At 33.3% G+C, this 22,048-nt stretch overlaps 1 protein-coding gene across 1 annotated transcript; it reads right to left on the reverse strand.

Annotated features, from left to right (window-relative positions):
* Window positions 1–1,369: 1,369 nt before the first annotated feature.
* LOC119068935 lies at window positions 1,370–10,848 on the reverse strand. The gene is made up of 5 exons (XM_037172799.1): window positions 10,304–10,848; window positions 8,961–9,314; window positions 5,022–5,210; window positions 2,116–2,371; window positions 1,370–2,000 (listed from the first exon to the last, which is right to left on the reverse strand). The coding sequence occupies exons 1-5, from the start codon at window positions 10,742–10,744 to the stop codon at window positions 1,663–1,665; spliced, it is 1,578 nt and encodes a 525-aa protein (XP_037028694.1). The 5' UTR covers window positions 10,745–10,848; the 3' UTR covers window positions 1,370–1,662.
* Between the last annotated feature and the right edge of the window lie 11,200 nt (window positions 10,849–22,048).

Raw genomic sequence — 22,048 nt, forward strand, 5'->3', positions numbered from 1 at the left:
CAAAATCTTATTTAACAATTCCAGCAATTTTTCTTTAATTAAAAAGTGTAAACAATTCGAGTATTGTATAAACAAAGCACTATAAACCATATAAGGGGTAAAGAAGAAGAGAAATTAAAATGAAAATTTTATTGTCCACTCGCACTATGCAAATAAATATTTATGTTAATAAGAATATAAACTGTTGGTGTGCTTGTCCTTTGACAGTAAATGTTTTTGTTTTACATCATGAACAAAGAATGAAAAGATTTCATTGTTAAAATGGTCTGAAGAGGTCTAAGTATATCATGGAAATGAAGAACAATTGAATAGTACGAGCTGTATGGAGTAATGTAAAATAAAATTGTATGAATGAGTGTGGAATGGAATAACATGCGTTTTATGTGTTTCAGTCAATTGAAATATGAATATATTTTGTTTATGAGAAGTGACATCATAAAAGTGACACATGAAAATTGTAGTTAAATTAAAAATTATTTTTTTTTAGTTTTAAAAATTGTGTGCGTGCTATATAAAAAAAAGAGTGTAAATGTAATAAAAAAGGTGTGTATTGTGGCTGACCCAGAACCAAAATGCATTAATTTCAAATTGTTGTTCCGTTAACTTTGTAGTTTTATGAAAATATTGCAATATAAACGGAGAGAGAGAGATTCCTACTTGCATTTAAAAAAAAACGAGAAATGGTAATTTGTGTCACATGTAGTATGACTACGACGCAACACGGTACATATATTATACTGGGCTGGTAAATGATGTTTCGATCTACTTTTCCGCAGAGTTGGATTTCTTTATATGAATATTTCTAGATGAGTGAATTTGTAATGCAATGTTAAATGGATGATTTATTTGAATTTATCAGGTTTTCCAGAATCTAGTCTGGCTGGTCATGTAATTTGGTAAAGAGAAAATTGCTTTTCTACCATTAGACGCTTGTGTGGTACACATACGCATTTAAAAAAAATAAAACTAAACGAAAAAAATTTAGAACCGATGGAATTCTGCTTTCTTTTCCAGTAATTATAAAACCGCTGCTGATAGAACCGATATATATTATGATATTTATACGTATGCCAGTCATAATGAATAACATCGATGATATATATATATATATATTGATATATGCATGCAATAAAGTTCAAGAGATTATTTATAGAGAAAAATAAAATAAAAAGAAAAGCATCCAATAGGAGCTTCGCGAAAAGAAGTAAGTTATAAATGTAGTTGAGGAATTTTTTAGAGTAAGTATACGATTAGGTTGTGCCGTTGATAACTATTTTACAGATATGGTAATCGGTCACAGTTTGGATTTGTTGAAATGGTTTCGGAAGTCGTCAGAACTGTGTGTGCGTGCGTGGTATTTTGTATGATCGTATGTGTGTGCGTGTGTATTACTTAGTTAAAAGTTAGTGTTGATATTTGTTCGTTGTCTCATCATCATAACAAATAAATATAAAAAAAAATTATTAAAATAAATATGAAAATAAATTACTTATTGACTATGAGGACACATTTGATCAATATATATTTAATAATAATCGTCGTATTGATCGACCGTTAAATAAAAAAAAATCGATATTTTGTTGTGAGTTCTGTGTACGTGTGTATTGAATAGAGAAGAAAATAAATAAATTAACTTAGACCTAACGAAATTTACGTTAATTACTATTTTGTATGTGCTGCATAAGCTAAATTATGTCCGGCTGACGAACGTCCATAATGGGCATGCTCATCGAACGACTGATGTGGCGATGCCACCACTTCGTAACTCTGTGACGAGTGTTTTGATTCAAATAATTTTTTCAGTCCTATGATGCCCGACAAAATCAACGCCAATTTTCCTATGATCAGAGCTTTGAATGCAACGAGAGCCAAGAAACCAAGTACTAACGGCAAAAGGGCAGCTGCTTTAAGCTTGAATAGAAGTAAAAGTGGCAACAAATATTTTCGGTGTTTTTTGCCGCCACCACCACCTCCGCCACCGCCGCCTCCCTTTCCACGTGCTGCAAACAAACGTTAATTTTGTAGAATGTCAACTCTGTTCACGAATTTCCGAATTTAGAACAAACCCAACCACTAACAATTCAAAATTTTTTTAATAAATTTTCATATCCGTACCTTCTTCTAATGACGTTTGCAAATCTTCAATTGAGTCTTTTGGTACTTTGAACTGTAATGTGTGTGTGGCTAAAAATCGTGCTACTCGATCCACAAGCAATGAATCAACTTCAAGTTCTCGTGCTTCCGGCTCTGCAGGCAGGTTGATTTCATTCATTGAACGACCTTGATTAATTGGTTCAGTTTGTAGGAATGCGACACCTTCGCCAATTTCGATGTCGCCATCCGTTGCATCAACATATCGAAGTGCTCGTTCCTGAAAAAATAGTATTTTGTGGCGTTCAGTCACTGAACTTCAGTGGGAGATCCATTTTATTTTTTAAAAACGTTTTCGACAGACACCGAGATGTGCGACTTATTTGCACTAGTGCGTTAAAGTGACTTTTACGAACTTTGACGATTTGGAAACCTTTTGTATGGTGCTCTGAGCAAACGATGTGTTGCTAAGCTCACCCACGGCTCGTATTTGTGATCTCACATCTAGTGCATTAAAATTGTTTTGAACTACGAGATACGAACGTTCTACCGGCGAACGGTGGTCATCGTTCTTGAGGTGCGTTTTACGAAAGTTACTGTTGTAAATATTGTAACACATAAAGTTATTTCATGCTATTTGTGATTGATTACGACTAATTGAAATAGTTGACAAATTTGTACTCTGTATCTTCTTCAAATCGATACAAATCTACTACACACAAGGAATTTTGAAAACCGACACATTTTCTGTTTCTGTGTTTTACTTGAGTTTCTGATTTCTTCAAAGTTCTTTGAGTGCACAGTCATACACATTTAAAAGTGCCGTCATTACTATAAGTTGCTTATTTCTCCAACTTCTCTAATTTCTCCACAAGTGTATGGAGAAATGAGAGAAACAAGCAAAATAAAAGAATTATAATGACAGTACTTTTAAATATGCATCGCCGTACATCATTTGATTTTAAATATTTCAATTAGCTACAAAACAAGATCAAATTCGTCAGATAAACACAGATGAACGAATTTCCCAGCGGACACATAATGTACTATTATATTTTCTTGATTCTCACCTAACTGAATTTGGCTCTAGGCTTAATATAAATTATGCTGTCAGAGCGCTGTGAAGTATATTACATGACATAGCTCAGTTAAAAGTAAAAGTTACCTGTTTATATGACCATCGGGCCTCGACGTCAAGTTGGGGCAAAAATGTCAGGCGAAAAATTAACTTTTAAATACGAATAAGTGGCAATATTTACACGCATTTCTAAATATTTGACATGACAGAGCCGTGATTTGAGGTATATTGAGTTGGAACTATGTGGTCCACGGAGCATAGCAATAGAGATTAAGAGTTTTTCCATCTAAATTCAACCCTACTAGACCCGTCAAACCGCCGCACTTCACGATTTTGCATTGATCTGGTGGTATACTTTTTGCGAGTAAATTGAAACAAGCAAAATTCCAGACACTTTTTTTGGGTGCCTAAACTCCAGGGGAATTGCCTTTAAGAAAATTAAAAATAAGTATGTGAAGGGGTGTACTGTACAGCACATGTACAAGTCAAAGGAGTATGTTATGTATGTACGTATAGATATGAAAGTACCTGTAATATGAATTGTGAAGGAGTAATATGTAATTGTGTGTATGGTGGTGAGGGTATAGCACCTAAAGGTAATAATAGTCTAAAATAGCCTTTACTTCATTTTGTATTAGGATATTTGTTTCAGTAGAATCACAATAGAGCATGTCACGCAGTAGTAGTTTTTGTCAAAATGTAATAGATCACGCTCTACTCTCCATCGTTCCATTCAGTACAAACGTGTAAATTTTGTATAACATTTCAATCCACACATTATGCGGACCTTCTGCCAATTTTAATTAGAACATTTGATTTAAAATAAATTACTTCTTGAGTATGCTAAATCATGTGTAGTGAGAAATTCGCAAAAATTACCTTTTCTCCAAGAAAAAGTTACATGGTCCTCTAGTAAGAAGTTTGGAGAACTAGAAACCCAACATATTGAAATTCTATTTTCAAATAAATGAAAATTATTTTGAAGGGACGATAAAAATTTAGATCTTTTTTGGGGGTTAGACTGCGTCAAGTCCTCCGCTATCGCTCCGGACATGATAACAATATATTAAGAAGGGTCTGGCAAAATAAGAAGTCGTTCACATTTAATTTGCATTCGATAATTTTTAGACGGGACCAATCAGAATAAAACCCTAAGAAAATGAAAACCGAGAGGGTACAATAATTTTACGATATTCTAAATAGTCTGAGTTCTAAATAGTATTAAAATCTAACGGAATGACATTTCGAACGATTTCACAAGTTTTGTAAAATTTTAGTTATCCTGTTTGTATTTGCGAGCAATAATAATCAGTAAGATCACTTGCATAACATAATGAATTGATCTATTCCGGTCTTCTATTCAAAACTTTGTTTGTGTTGCTGCTAGATGCTTTTAGAGGTCCATGATCTGTCTACAAATGTACAAAAATGTTGATCAAGGTTTCTTCACATTTTTTTTACATTTAATGATTTAAAAATGGCAGATATGGTAATTCCCGACTCAGGGTCTTTTGAGGGTTCAAAGTTTCTAAATTTTAGAGGAATGCAACGAACATATAATATAACAATGTTTTTCTTTCAGGAATCAATATGTAACAACACTCTCAATTGTCACTTTTTTCGGAACCGACCAAAAACTGATCCAACATATTTGTCGTACACAGAGAATGTCCATAGTTTTATGTTTAAAAATGATGGGTAAACGAGTATTGATTCAGGATCAAAATAAAAATCACTTCTCTTTGCAAAATTAATCAGATTTAACTCTTAAGTTTTACGTTTTTTTTATGTTCCTTTACGCGAAAATTTCAAATCACATTAAATTCCACATTTAACATTCTTCAACACTTACCTTCATACACAAAAACATAGAATTATCGCCACACTCCTTAATCATTTTCAGTGCTGATGTCAATAGACCATCCGTTTCGGAGGGCAGCGCATTCACAATGCCAACAAGGGCAATAAACACACACAAATTTCTCATATTCTTTTGTCTGAATTCAATTTGCAACCCCGAATTTTGTTTTTTTTTTTGTTTATATCAACACCGATAAAAATGAATTAACTCTTTATCAATCAGTCTAACGGATATATTGCGAAAAAATAATAATATTTTTTTTAGTTTACTTTTTGAATCAAGTTGTTAGTCAGAAGGCAACCGGTGAACTGTGACTAGAAGACATTGATGTTCGCGTTTTATTCTCGCAGATTGCAGTAACGATATAGAATATAAATTATTGTCCGATTTATAAATGTACTGACTTGGTTTTGCTGATAATAGTTAAATACATTAAACCATGTAAATAAAAGTTTTATATGTACCGAGGAGTGTACAGTTTTGTTACACAGTGTGGTGGGAAAGTTAATCAATAGAGAACTTGTATCAGACATTTTTTTTTTGCTTCTTCGTTGCTTTTTTTTTGAATATATACGGGGAGAGAAAATGCTTTATTTGTTTGCTTAAAGTAATCTTTTTTTTAAATGTCTCGCAAATAAAAATGTATGTCCATTGTATATCAATAGAATTTAATAACCTACTTCATTTAATAAAAAAAACCGCATTTTATTATTAACTTGGAGACACCACATTTTTTTCTTCGTTAAATTACATTTCTTTCCACTTTTGTCGTGTCTTACACATATCACCTGTACACAAATAACAATATTTTTTCTGCATACCATAACAGCAGTGATATGGCACCAACAACGAATCTCCAATTTATAAATATATAAATATAAAAAACACACTCGCTGGTATGGTAATAGTATATATATAAGTGTAAGTGTTGTACAAGTGCATCCTACAGATGATATATATCGAAATTATATGGTCACTGTGACAATATGCTTTCTGTACAGTAAATAGATCCGACTGAGTGTCAAGGTAATAGTGTCAATTCATTAAGTGCCAAAACTTATTGGACTCAGTTCAGACGTCCATACGCATATTAAATCTGCAAAATGATGATCTCTTTTCTGGCACTGTCTTCGGAAGCCCGACACTCGATCATCATTTTATCCAATATGAATTCCAGTTCGTCTGATGGATTACAAAGAAATATAAAAATGACATTGCTAAGTAAAGTGTTAAGAAGACATTTCATTAAACAACCGGTTAAGCGTTTAACATCGAGTTTAGGTGGTAAGGTTCCATAAATGGTTGTAATTTCACGGATGTTGAATAAGATGGCAAAAAGTGCTTTTCAATAACATTTTTCTTTCTTCAAGATATCTTTCTTATCAAAAAGTTATAATTTCTTCAATTTCTACAGCGACGACACGACTTCTTATTGATGCACTGTTTTGGCTATCGGTCTTCCTCGGATGTGACACCACTTATGTGGTAGCTGTTATAATTGATTTGTGGATAAAAATGAAGAAATAAAATGGACTTCGGGAGTGAAACGTGTTTTTAAACAATTTTATGAGAAAAGGTCAGTTTTGCCCTTAATTTCAAGGCGAATCTATCTTGCCGTCATATTTACTGTATGCAATAAAATCAATGATTTATTAATCATTTTCCTAACAAGTGTTGAAATGGTTTAGTTTTCGTGCGATCTTTCTCGACCTTTCGTGCAATGGTCAATAAATACGCCAGAATCTGGGATTATTTATGGTAAATGTCTTTCGACTTTTTGAGTCCTCCGTTGCATAGCTCGAGACAAAAATTAAAGGTAGCGGATATTTTTGAATTTTTAAGTTTTCTCTACTTTTAGGGAGAGAAAAGTGAAATTCGACATGTTATCTATTTTAGGAGTTGTTGTGGTTTGTAAATGAGTTCACACAAAATTTGTTTAACAAATGAAAATCTAGATTTTTTAGTATTTCATTATTTTTGTGAGCGTGTGCCGAACCAGAAAATTAAAATATAGACTCTCATAGTCCCAAAATATAAAGGAATATTTTGCATTGAATCCAACAGAAAAATTAATCCTCAGTTACAATTTTCCCTTATAGACGTTACATTTTCTTTGTACCGGTAACAGTTTCGTTACACAAGCGAACTGTTTCAAGTTATACTTCAAGTTGTTTTATGCGCCTGGAAAGTTATATTCAACGATTCTAACGATTTTGTATCGGCATCTATTTTTTGTCAGCAAATTTATTCTTCTAGCAGCAAAATTTTTGTTTTTTCAACAGCAAATTTAATACATAATTTTCCTACTTCAAAAAAATAAATTAGAGGGTCAACAATACGTGTCCCATTTTGTATCGAATAGGTAAAAGCGATCTTTATTTTACAGTTTATAACTGACAAAGGTCCATAGAATTCGGTAGTCAAGGTTTTTCAGATGTTTACAAGCAATTATTCTCATAAGTTTATAGTTCAAAATCCCATCGCGTGGAATAAATATCTGTGTTATTTTAATAACCTTAAAAGGTAATCTTGATTGGTTTCTTCATTGCTCTTCAAACACTGGCAATAAAAAAAATCGTTCCACTTGCTACGGGATCATTCATAAATTATGTAACGCTTTTTCAGCGCTGTCATCAAAATTAAATCTTAAATAACTCGAGAAATACGCGGTCTGGGACGGTAAAACTATGTTCCAGCCCCCGATATACCCTTATCCTCATAAATTGGGAGAGAGTGTTGTTTTAAATTCAGAGAGCGCGTGTTTGTCGAGTTAATTAGGAATTAATTTTAGCACTTAAAAAGCGTTACGTAACTTATTAATGACGCCTTATTTGAAAAACGGATAGAGAAACCTAATTGTTACATTGTATGCGGCTATAACCTGTTTATTATAGAAAATCTCATATAAACAACTGGAACGATTCTTTTGTTATTTTTACCAGTGTTTGAAGATGGAATGAAGCAACCAGTAAAGATGGTCTAACACGTTTGATATCTTCACTTTTGATATCTTCACTTTTGATCAAACATAATATATTGAAACTATTGAACGAACAACCTTTTGATAAGTTTGGACAGCTGTTGTTGGGTTTTGCGAGAATGCCTCAAAAAAGAAAGTAGTCAATGAATGATTAAAGTTTTACAGGCGTCAATTTCTTGGTCCTAACGCTTACTTACATAAGCCGACACAAAGTATAAGCGGGCCGGTATAATGTCTCTTACTTCTTTTTCAAATCTTCTATACTTCATCGATTTTAACATGCAATTTTACTACATTAGGACTGCTCCAACCGATGTGAGTCAGTTCTACTCTCACTGAAATTTCAAATTTCTAGCTCCACCCAAATCTCTTTCGTGGGCTTTTATTAAACACCAAATAAAATCCAATATTTTCACTATACTCAATGACTCACACACACACATATTAACCATCAAATGATTTCTAGCATCCGGTAACCAGATGCGCACAAAAAGACTTTCGATCGTTATGATAATTGTAATTGATCAATTGCTCTGTTTGTTTTAAACAAAAATATACGCCCTGAATGGCTACTACTTGATTAACTTGATCTGCTTTCTGTTGAAACGAAAATTCGTGAATTATTTTTTTCGCTCATTAGTATTCACACTGCCACACCAAACAGAGTCACCGATACGACCAAAATACGAAATGAAACATCAGGCTAGGTTTTGGTTTATTTAATTGATTTTATGTTTCTGTTTCTGTTATTAATCATTCCTCCCAAAAAAAATGAATTCTGAACAATACACAAATTTACTACCTGTGCAAAATTTATCAATCCAATCAGTAAATATTAAATTAATAAATAAATAAATAAATAGGCGCGCACAAAATCAATGTTGTCGGGCAGTTATACATAATATAATAGTTGCTACATACCTAAAACTTAAAAATTTAAATTATTCTATTTGGTTTTGGTTACGCTCTTTCGGAATGTATGCATTATAGGCCAAATCAAAGTCTCTTCCCCATCCAGATCCACCATGACCACCCGATACAACCACCTCGTGCGACGACTCATGATGACCGGAACTGTGGGACACGAGTTTTTTTATGCCAATGATCGAAGCCAGTACCAGTGCCAATTTAGAGACAATCAACGCTTTTCCGGCTAACAATGCAAGTGCTCCGTAGGCTATTGGAATAAATGTACCACCGAGCAGTAGCGGGATCATAATCAAAGCTCCCTTTTCTTTTTTCTTTTTATCACGAGACTCTTCGGACATTGATCGCTTGATATCATCTTCGGATGGCAACTTTATCTGTAAATTTGAAAAATCATTTTTAAGAAAATCGCTATTGTAATATCTCTCTTTTGATCTTTTGTTTCTCGTTAATTTTATTTTAAACTGAGGGGCTAATTTGTTTTTAATGAAACGAATCGGATACGCAGCTATTAAAAGATCTTAATTAAATAATAAAGTGATGAATCAAATAGAGCACGTGTTGCTAATTATGGTACAACATCAATCCTCCGATAATTTAATGGAATTAAATGAATATCGTGATACGACAGCGTATAAGATGCATATAACCTACTTGAATAAATTAAATATGGTTGTGTGATTGGACGTGTAATCATGGAATCGATCGTTTTAAAGAAAAAAAAATGTTTGCAGTGGGAAACCTGTACGTAAGGAAGACTATTCTTTTTTTACTCAATAACAAAAAAAAATGTGAGAAATTGTACCGTGCAGTTCAGCGAAACGAGTAGAAAAAAACACACAAATCTGCATGAAATAAAAAAAAAGAAATTTAACGCTTTGTAAATCTTTGGGGACAACTGGCCTCTACCACTCTACCTACAATAATACATTCGTAAGGCAGGTTTTTTTTTTTTAAATTGTAGATACGTTGGACATTTGTATGGTTATGAGTCGAGAGTTTTTCAACTATTTAAGAGAAATTGTTACTAAGCCCCAATTTCATTTACCGCGGTTCCAACATACGTCTGGTATAATTTTGGACTTCTTGTTGTTTGCCTGATGAGAGTGGAACAAGAAATTGGTTTATGCAAAGTGTGGGTTCTGAGCTAGAGTGCTAGAGTCGAACAAAATCTGAGGCAAAATCTTCTACTTCATTTGTTTCACCACACAAATTAATGCTTCAAAAGGAAACTCATTTTTAAGTCTAGTTTTATGTTGTATGGTTGGGTCAAGCGTCAGCATCAGCACAAGCTCTAATGCAAAGAATATCCCGATTCGAATAACAGTTATGTCATTTAAATAGATGGAATAGCAATTTGACTCACCTGCAAAGTGTGTGTTTGGAAGAACGAAACAATTTTATTCCAAATCAACGATGTCAGTGCATTTTCTTTGTCCTCCAACGACCTTGGCAACTGTTTAACTAATTCATCTTCTGTAACTTTCGGCTCGGCAATGTCGTTGTCAGAAGCAGCCTGAATGAACTTGACACCGTCAAATATTTCGATATCTTTCGACGATCTGGATGCATTATCCAGCAGACCGAATAACTTTAATTTTAAACAAACTGAAACGTCCATATTCGAACAGGTTTGGTACATTTTGTACAGGGCACCGAAATCACTAAACATTGTAGGTTCGCTGGAACTTTTTTCCTCATTTTTAGCCATGTCCTGTAATTCTTCAATAGGTTTCTTATTCACTGGCATTGTTCTAGCCAGCACAACGGTTGTAGTGGCGCACAGAAAAACTAAGCACTTGAACATTTTTGGTTTTTTGTCTGTTTGATTTTGGTTTCTTTGTGTTTATCGGTTCTGTTCGTCAAAGAGCCCGTCTTAATACTAAAGATGTTGATCTCAAAAAATTTGAATCTGTACTGCAATTTTCATCCAAATGTTTTGGTGTTAAATAGATGAAACGGTTCTTGCACTTTAGAAAACTCATCTTACCGTAGTCACGTTGTTGTTTTTCTATTTCTATTATGTTGGATGCACATTCATTCGTGTGGCCAATTAATTCATTAATATTTGATTTTTTAACCGCACGATATGTATACAAGTTAAACATCGTTTTGCATTTGCAGGTAGGTCTGCGTTTTTTTCAGTGCTCTAGAATCGGTGAGAGTACAATTAGACCAAAACCAATAAAGTGGGTATATAACACAATAATTAATTTATTTGAAATGCATTGGTTGTTAGCAGCAAGTAGCGTAATAGTTTTCTTCTTCTCTTCTGTTTCATAAATTAATAAAAAATGTAAATGTTTTTATCCGAAAAAAAAAATGTTTTTCTTCTTTTCTGCTCTTCTCTACCACATTTTCATTTTAACTCAATATCCAAGACAAATAATATATAGATTGAATTGAGTTTAGTGAAAAATAAAAATGAAAATAAATTCAATCGATTAACGTAAAACGTAGACGTGTAAAAATCTTATGTGTAGAGAACATATTTATGCATGGTTCGACATGTACAGTTTTAATATCGAGTTTTTTTTATTCTATTACATACCTGGTTTCAATATGGACAACTGTGACGATTCACCAAAATAAATTATGACTAGCCCTGTGGATTGTTGAAAAATGCATATGCAAATAACAATTGCGTTGGTCGATGACTTAAAAGTTACTACTACTCTACTGAGATATGACATAGTGATGCTGCACTGACAAAAAAGATCTTAAAAGATTACCTGTGACAGATAACTTGTCTCCAGCTAACTTTTTTGGATGTGGATAACCAGGTTATCTACTGCAGAAAATTTGTATATATAATATAAAAGATTGACTGGAAAAGAAGTACGGGTCACAGGTAATCTTCAGAAATTATCTTTGAGTGTGATTTTGGCACACAAAACACAATTTAACACAGATTATTATGGGGGCTCAACTGTTAAGCTTTTAGATCAAATACGCGATTGTTTGGCTGATATCCTCTTTTGCCTAAAATTTATATTTAAGGAAATGAAGTAACAGATTTTTTTGATCCATTCTTTCAACCAACTAATTTTTATTCTAAAATGTGAAAACCGATGTTAATAGCTCATCTGACTGAATTCTGGAAACTATAGAGGAGTCACAGTCGAGGTCGCGGTTTGAAAATTAGAACGAATTTTTTTAAGTATAGTTTCCACTTAAAAAGAGCACTCTGTTTAGCCACCGTCTACATGACAGTTGTAAAATAGAACAAAAGAACTGTCACGCAAACGGAGTGGAAATTGAATTTATTTCAATTTTTTACTCCGTTTACGTGACAGTTCCTTTGTTCTATTTTGCAACTGTCATGTAGACGGAGGCTAAACAGAGTGCTCTTTTTAAGTAGAAACTATACTTTAACACATCCACTTTTTGAGTTTTTGAGTCCAGCAGTGGATAGAAACAGGCTGAAAAGGAAGAAGAAGAAGAAGAAGGTGGTACAAATACAATAGCTTGACTTGAAATATTTTTTTTTCTATTATTAAGTCTGCAACAAGATGAATATGAGATTGATTTCATGTGCAGAAATAGCAATCAATGATAGTCACAAGTCACCCCCTCTCTTAATGCTGAGAACATTTACAGTAATACTGTGACCAATTTTTGGTTGAAACTTCACTGTAATAGAATATGGATGTAGATGAAGAGAAAAGTACAAGTAATTTTAATAAAAAACGATATGTATGATAGAGGATATGTATGAAAGTATTAAGGCATATCATACGATTTTACTATTCGTTAATTAAATTAGAAATGGGCAAAAATATATTGAGTTTCCTTGAGTAAGAGACTTCAAAAGTTTATATGCTTACTGTTTTACACAAGCTATCATGGCCCTACGTTACTTGTGACGCACCTACAATGAAATATTAACTTATTTAAAAAAAAAAAACAATTTTTTGAATCAGTTGTTTACACTATCCTCATCATCCGATTGCCGAAGCTGTAAGCGTCACTCCTATCGATATCAGTTCTTTTGTAAGTGGGACGAAGACCCACTTAGTGGGTAAAGGGACTTGCGTCACACTTCCACTGTAAGTGGTTTTTGGTTGATCATTAATTAGTTCTTTTATTTCCAATGAAGACATAACGTATGCTTCAAAATTTATTTAAAAGATACGGTCTTATTATTCCCATCAAATTTAGCGAATTATAAGAGGAAAAACATCGCAAATTCAAAAACCATCGAACTATCACTAAAAAAATCAACTCATAAACAGATGGTGTCAATACTCTACTGTTGCGAGGTGCGTGGTATATCAGGGGCCGTTCACAAGTTCACACACGCTATTAAGGAAAAAGGGTAAGCTGGTAAAAAAAATGGGCGCTTCACCCTTCATACATTTTTCACTACGGAAGAGGGGGTCTGAAATTTTTTTAGTGTGTAATTTATGAATGGCATCCAAAGCTTTTATAATTACACATTTACCCGAACAAATATCCGATAATCAATTCATAGTTCTATGATTCTTTCATTTGGTTCGAAGTTTGCATATTTTACTCCAAAATCGGGAACCTCATGAGATATACAAGATGTGAACAGTCTCATCTTTACTATTTTGTTAACCTTTAATTAAGTTAAGAAGTCAGTCAACCCTTTTAATCGGTATGTTTGAACACACTTCGAATAAATAAAGTAAGTTTACCCAACACATGCAAGCAATTTGTTAATTTGTAAAAGAAACATCAGTGATTCGACACTTATTAAACAGATGGATCTGAATGAGCTTTTGCAAATATTTTCACAGAGCTTTTTCATTTAATGAGAAAAGATGTTTTTGTGTAGGTAGCACTGGCAAATATGTCTAGACACGAACAAGATTCGAACGAACGTGGCGTTTACTGAAACAGTTCACATTCTCATTAATAATATCTGACTGTATGCTTGATAATAAGAAATGTATTTATTCAATAAAACAAACACGTCGAGTCAGTTTACCAGAAGAACCGTTTTGTTCATTTAATTTGGTACAACTGAGCTCAGCTTCATGTTGCTGAAAGGTTACAAATACGGAACGGGAAATAGTTTTGATTTTCAGTGAATTTTGTTCCAGAAAATATTAAAAGAAAGCTGCTCGTATTTAGGGAATACCAGACTGTTATGACTAACAAATGTAAGGATTAAAGTATTAATCAAAAAAAATTCTCCGACATAACCGTTTATTTCACTAGGTTCTTCCAAAGAGATTACTAGATCTTCTGGTTGATCACGAAGGCGCTCAAACAAACTATTTTTCTCCGTTCATTCACGAGGTCAAAAATTTTCCATGGCAATCTTACATTGAATGTTGCTTTAATACACCCATACACTCGCACTCCTTTATGTTTTCACATTTGAATAATTAAATGCAGGAAGAGGATATGACTTTTTGCAGAAGTTCATCATTTTTCCGTTCCCAAATATATTCTACTTGTTGGAATTGCACTCCAAATGTGCCTTGACATAAGATTTAGTATGCTATGCAATCGATTTGTAAACTTAGTTGGTTGTGAAAAGCATTCTGTTTAAGTCTATCTTTGAATAAAGACACAGTTTTTCTAAATTGAATTTCACTTCCGTAGTCCTTTATACCAGTAAAACCAACAGGTTATGGGCCCAGGATTGGCTTTGTTATCAAGATTTGCACAAATTAACATTGAAATTGACCGTCGATATTATTTACCCGTTATCAAAATTTGATTCGATACATGAACGTTGACGAACCGGACTAAAAATGGACATGAGATTGAAGAACTGATTTTACCAGATTTCACATTAACAGCTGACAAACCGGAAAGAAAATCCACCAGATTTTACCAAAACCAAGAAATTTTACCAGAAAATAATTGAACCGCAGTTATTTTGGCCATCAAGAGTTGTACCAGAACTTAACCAGGATTTTACCAGAAACGATTTAACCAGAACCGAATTTACCAGAAGCAGATTTTACCAGAACCGATATTTTACCTGAAACGATTTTACCAGAACTTTACGCGAATTTAACCGAAAATTCAGAAGTTATATAATGACACGGCAATTCACAGCGGACACGCAAAACGGAATTACTTACATGAAATATACAAGGAATTAACCAGGGATTCATATGGATTAGACCAAGGAATTCGATGAAACGTTGACGACACGGCATGTCATTTCGCAATGGACATGATAAGGACAATGAAAACACGGATAAGAAATTTATTGATTTTATTGGATGAATGGTGAGACCCGATTTGAGAGCTACAAGTTTATGAAGTTAAGGAGGTTTATTACAGATTTATTGACTGTATACAAGAAATTTGGCTTGAGGAGGTGTGTTGGATTTGCAATCCAAATGTGCCTTGACGTGAGATTTAGTATGCTATGCAATCGATTTGTAAACTTAGTTGGTTGTGAAAAGCATTCTGTTTGAGCCTCTCTTTGAATAGACACAGTTTTTCTAAATTGAATTTCACTTCCGTAGTCCTTTATACCAGTAAAGCCAACACTACTTACATCGTGTATGTGTATGGTGTCAGTTTCAATTCACTAGTGCGACATGTCTTTTCCTAAATTTACCTATTCATTTGCAATCCACATAAATCATTCATTTTCCAACAAAAATGTAGAAAACATAAATCTATGTTGAAGATATCAACACAAATACCCAAAGCTTCCAGATCAGAAAAAATGACAGAACCCACTATCCTTAGACTGTATGTAAATGTTTGATTATGTTTACGATAGCCGATGAGCGCGAAAACTACCGGTTAAAGTCAATAAAATTGCTCCACACTAATGTGTCTTCAGATATGCAAAATCTTCCATGTAAATCTGTTGAATGAATAGCAAAAGTAAGCTTGAGTGCCCAAATTTTAAACGTATTTGTGGTAACATAGTCCTTATATTAAAAAATTTTTCTTTTCAACAAAAAAAAAATAATTATGTGAATTTCATAAAAATTTATTTACGTTTTATGCTTTGAATGCAACAATCGTTAATAATATTAAAAATTTGTTATATGAATTATATACAAAATACGGTACTTCATTTAAAAATTAGCAAAAGTTTCGAATTTATAAACTTTTACGATGTATAAACCACTCAGTTTTTCTGTATGGAACTGATGCACTGTGAGTAGTATAATCTCGAATTTATTTTATTTTTATATTTTTTTCCACAATTGAGAATAAAGCTTTTGTGTAAAAGTTGTAATTTAACCAAACTCCAGTGGGATTTTTTTTTTATTTTGTTGGTAAAATCGGATTCATTTTTTTTTTTTGAATTTGCGAGATTGAAAAATGTGTAGAAATGCATGTAAAAAAAAAAATTCAGCTCAATTTTATCAACATCTTGCATGAAAACTGAAACAAAAAAGTGTTAAACAAAAGGATAAAAATTGCAGACTTTTATTTCCACTAAAGAACTTTAAAAGTTTCTGAAGTGATAAGTGGTAACATTATGAAAATTAGTCGTCGAGTATAATGTCTCATGGTGTGTAAATACACACATCGAATTCCTTGCAAATGATAAAGTTACGATATGTTAAGTGATGCACACCGAGTAATGTGTTTATATGGAACGACTGTGCATGTGAAAATCGATTTGATATTTAAATTCGTAGCGTTTTCAATATTTGTGTTACAAACTGCTCGATCGATTAATGGGGCAAGGACGTTCAGAATTGTGCGCCGCCACAGCCGAATATTTTGCATCACGCCGATACATTTAAACTAAAAAAATGTTTTATTGGTTTATTACCTAAAAGTCTTCTGAAGAGTGCATTGGTCTAGGGTGTCATTTAGACTTGACATTATATTTTTATCGAATGCGCATGTTTGTCATGCATCAAAAAAAAAATTTCAGACAGACAATGACGTTTAAATGTTTATTTAAGAATAAATGCAACTTAAGTGATTATTCGTAATGATACAATCATATCACATCATCTGATTTTATGGTTTTTGAAGAGAAAATAAGCACAAAATAAAGTTTGCACTGGATTTTAACCCGGCACCTCTTACTTGCCAGACTCAGACGTAATAGCTGAACTAACGGGCTGCTGAGAAGAGTGAATGTAATTTCGAACAGCTTATAATGTACGGTTGAAAAGCAAAGTGAACCATTGATTGGGCCAGTAACATGGTTGTGTTTTTTAAGTTTCAGTTTCTAATTATCAAATTGTTTGTCGATATTTTTTAAATTTTATTTAAGTTTTTTTCCCATCTAACCAAACATATAATTACCGATCGAGGTCGGCCAAATCTATAAAACGGAACGTTTATATTGATAACTGACACGACACTATGAATCGTTTTGGCAGTCTTGCACCAGCAAATAGTTTTTACTTAACAAATCAAAGCATTGGCTAACCACATCAAAATTAACTTGTTTGAAGATATACAGTGACGTAGGCGTCTCACGTGTCAAATATAGATATCACAACTGTCACCTGATAAGTACGGATTAATCGTACGGATCAAGTGTACATCGATGTACGGATAAAACTCTCAAAAACACAATAAGACCAATGGTTTACTCATCCGTAAATTGTACATTTAAAACGTACTTTCTACGAGTTACTCGTTAAAATTGGGCGATTTTGATGTACATCCAAAAAATCGCATTTTTTTTGGGTGTGACATAGACGAGGGCCTACATTAGGGGCAAATTTCTGAAATTTATGGCCAAGGCATGAAAATGATTTTTTAGGCACTAGATGTGTAGGTTGTCACTCGAGGCAGCTCAAACAAATTTCCTCTTATCGCGGCTACAACAGGTCTCAGTTAAGTTTTGAGCGTCTGACAAAATGCAGTGCTGTGCGGTGGTTATTATTATGACCTAATTTTGTGACAAAAAATAATTGCAAACAGGAGATTAAACTTTCCTAATACTCAATCATTTGATCAACACGATAATTCTATGAATCTGTTTGAATCGGCCACAGACGAACGTCTCAGACCGGCAATACAATTCTAAAGACGGGCTATGACATTGCAATTGATTTTTAAATATTACATCTTCACATTAAATATTGAGTTGTTCTCACTTCAAATTTAATGGGTGGCAGAAATATTTTAATCTCACATTAAATCCTGTACGTGCACATTTGATTTATTAAAAATTACCCCCAACTAATTAAAACATTTTCCATCCATATGACCTAATTTTAAAAATGTTTTCTGGTGTGGTAGAAACTTTATTTTTTATTTATAATTTTAATGTATTCACTTAACGAACTAAACATCGACAGAGAATAAGTTTGGAAAAAAAACTTTTGTTCCACGAAAATTGAAAATTGGAAACCCAGTTAAAAAGTGTATGAATTCAGTTCACACAATATTCTACCCAACTAAATGTTATGAAATTCTTAAATTTTATAATTAGCTACGAGAGAAAGTGCAACGTCAGCGGTTTCTGTAAATCTTTTATTCGTTTTCAAGAACCTACATAAGTTTTCACCTCTTACAATATTTCGTCCTTCACAATAAGCATTGTACTTTGTTGCATTTAGAGACGAAATAACCTTCTCCACTAAAGTATCAGAAAGTAATGCAACGAAGAAGATACAAAGTAATATATGCACACTTGCTCGGAAATAGTAATTTTCTCATCTCAGAAACGAAATAAGAAGCTTTCGTTGGCTTTTTTGAGAAAAACGACGTTGCATGCAACTCGGTGATATAGTTATTAACGTGTCTGTTGTGGACGGTAGATTTTAGACAATTTCGCAAGCTGTAGCCCGAACGAAGGGTGACAACCGAAAGTGCCTAAAATCTACCGTCCACAATATATACTTATACAACATTTCATGCTGATGGCCTATTCACTACGAAAAAAAATTCTTAAATTTATGGCCAAGGCATGAAAAATGATTTTTTAGGCACTAGATGTGTAGGTTGTCATTCGAGGCTATAGATATAGTTGTTTGTTTAACGGGGTGAAGAAAATGGGAAATTCCAAAAACAGCGAAGTTCTGCGGCCAGAGCGACGCTAACTGGAATTTCCTATTTTTCCCGAGATGGTTCCAAACGAGAAAACGAGTTCTACAAATTTTGATGACAATCACTATACCTTTATTCGGACTTTAATTGAGTTGATCATAGTAAAGGTTAGCTCAACAGGGAATTTTACGAGTTATGCGGGTACACAAGTGGAAGGTAGGTGAATGAAAAAATGAAGAGAGTCGTCAACAAAACTCTGTGTTATCCGTGGCGTATGAGGGTTCAAAACACGAGTTTTCTCGTTGGAAGTATTAAATAGGTATTTGTTAACCGATGTGAAAAAAAGTTGTAAATTTTATTTGAAGGGTGCTTTTTCTGGAGCATGGCGAGAAAATTAAATTTCCTACTTTTTCCGATGTCATCACAAGGTTTCAAAAAATAAATTATTTGTCAATTTGTATTAAAACTTAGAAACGGAACAGCTTCAGGTTGATCTGTTAAAATTAGGTTGACCTGAACCCAAATTATGACTATGACCTGAACCTATAATGTTTCAACCCGATTCTGTCCTGAACCTAAATTCGCTCTGAGCCCGAAATTTTACACGTATAACAACGATGGGTTCAGCAGCGACGAAATTTTTGGAGTTTTTATTAGTTGTAAAAATCTCGTCTTACTCTAACCCGTAGTTGGTATACGGCAAAAGTTTTACGTTTAAAGCGAATCCAAAATTGATGAATCAGATCTACGTCAGATTCAGTTGTTACACCAACCCATTCCAATAATTATTTGTACGCCAATGCACAAAACTTTCATTTCAAGTTTAGTATACACCCGGTATATAATACACGTCCGCCACGTACACCACGTTTTGCAAAAAACCGGATTAATATCCTGACGAGAAACCTCTAAAAAGCATAAATCTTCCAAAAAATTACAACGAAATTTTTCCAGACTGTTTCCGTTTATTTGAATTTTCAATTTAAGGTCGACAGAAATACCCCTCTAACTTGAAGTTGAGGCCAATTACAGTATGGGTGGGTTATTTGGAGTAAATATGTACTGAAGTCTACGATCTAGATTAGAAAAACGTCAGAAAAATAATAATTTCGAAAATTAAAAAAAAAATCACGAAGACCATGAACAACGATTCATTTTTCCAAACAAATAATCTCAGCTCAACAACACTATTGATACTGATACCTACACATTTACAATGGAAACTCACATGCACCGGAAGTTTTGTTTCTTTGAAATTATTTGTTTTAAACTTAAATTAGGGTAAATTTCTATCTCAATTCTAAGAAAAATTCCGTTAGCTGCATCCGGAGAGAAATCATTTTCAACAGCACCAAGTTTTGTAAAGTATAAATTCCCTTAGTTTTTGTACACATTTTCCATCGAACGTTGATATCGACGAAGCGAAAGTGGCATTATGCACTTTATAACCATGCAGAAAACAAAGGTGAAAGTTACTGATACTGTTGATAGCATTGTTTACACAATGACTCGTATAGATATATATAGATATATATTCGAAAATGTTATCAAAAGAAAATAACTTGTAGAAGATGTACGAAGTTTCACACGTTTTATTTGTATACTTTTCGATGGAAAGTAAGTTTTCAAACTGCAGTGCATTAATAACTGGAGTGTACTAGCACGAAATTGCATTAATAAACTTCAATTAAATGAAGATGGATATTAATAAGTTACCAAAGAAGACTTGTCAAGAAAATTTAAATGCTTAAAATTAGATAAATACCGCTCGGAAGTACCATAGAGACACTCAATTTCAACTAATTTGTAATGATAAATTTCAGGTCGTACATTCTGTTTGAATGCATATAAATAACCAATCTCCTCCTAAAACAAGTGAGCCGAATAGTAATACGACCAAGGCACTTATTGGAGCTTGAGGTATAGATATAATACGAGAGTACATTGAATGTATGAAACTCATCGTTTTTGGAAAATTGCGGCAAGTACAGTGCGCCAGTTGGCAGATGTTTCTCCGAAAGTTCTCATTGAGTGTATTGTTGAAATTCATTTATTGTTTTCGGGAGTTTCCATCATACATATTTGTATAGTACCGGCTCTATACTTTATAATTTCTACTATTTATATTCGAAATAGGGAAGTTGTGTGTCTGCTTTAATGTGGTTTTCGTAATTAAATATTTCAATTAAAGCGACAAACTGATTTTAATTTACATGTATTTACCACACGGATAAAATCAAAAACTTATTCTTCCTCATCTCTTGAAACAAATCTCATCATCGTCATCCTTCATGATAATCAAAGCTCATCATAATAACTTGATTTCCATGCAACATATAGTCCCGTTCCCCCCATCCTCCTCCGACTTTTTCTGATATACCGTCGTCGTTTGCAGTGGTGGTTTTTCGATTCGAGTTCGCTATATATACATGTATGGTATGGATGGATGAAAGACGGAACGATGATGATGTCGTATGATGAGCTGAAAACATATATGAGAAAAACCCGTTTGTGTCGCCTATAAACTTGAAAATTCGGTATCTGGTTGTCTGCGGTATCGCAGGCTGCGGTTTACAAGCATATTGTTCTTAATTTGAATATTTATAACTTCTTTAATAACTTTTTAAATGGTTTCAATTGTAGGAAACTTATTTCGGTAGCGCAGTTATATTTTCGGTCTTATAGCGCGTAAAATGGCTTGAGAATATATATTTCGTTGGTTTTTGAGGGAAATTGGGGAACATCGTGTCTCACTGCAACCGTTGTGTGTGCCATAGTGAAGTATCTTATACCTCTTATACTCTCTCCCTACAATATCTATACCATTAGAACTGGTAAGCCGATTACGTTTTTGCCTCTTTTAATTACGGTTATTTAATAATAATGAAAATAGCGGAGCAATATGTTGACATTATTGTTTAAATTTCCATTGCTAAACTAGACAAAATTTTATAAATTATGGAGGAAGAAATTAATTAATTGAAATTTGTTTTGCATATTAGCATTAAGGAAATTCTTACATTAGTAGCGCTGCCGCTTTATTATTACGGACAGTTAAGCTTTTTAATGCACATATAGGCAAAATAAAGGCACACCACGCAAAATTTATAAGTGTTGCTCCCTATTTTCACAGGAATCCTCAACGGATATATAGTGGCAATAAGTTAATTTTGACTCTAGAGCATTGAAATAC

The sequence above is a fragment of the Bradysia coprophila genome (assembly GCF_014529535.1).
Source record: "Bradysia coprophila strain Holo2 chromosome X unlocalized genomic scaffold, BU_Bcop_v1 contig_20, whole genome shotgun sequence".
Classification (NCBI taxonomy): domain Eukaryota; kingdom Metazoa; phylum Arthropoda; class Insecta; order Diptera; family Sciaridae; genus Bradysia; species Bradysia coprophila.

Excerpts from the sequence above, each read along its gene's own strand:
- LOC119068935 (XM_037172799.1), bottom strand. The coding sequence starts at position 10,744 with ATGTTCAAGTGCTTAGTTTTTCTGTGCGCCACTACAACCGTTGTGCTG. Across the intron at positions 9,315-10,303 it reads TCCAAACACACACTTTGCAG|ATAAAGTTGCCATCCGAAGA; the intron begins GTGAGTCAAATT and ends TCAAATTTACAG. Across the intron at positions 2,372-5,021 it reads CTATGTTTTTGTGTATGAAG|GAACGAGCACTTCGATATGT; the intron begins GTAAGTGTTGAA and ends CTATTTTTTCAG.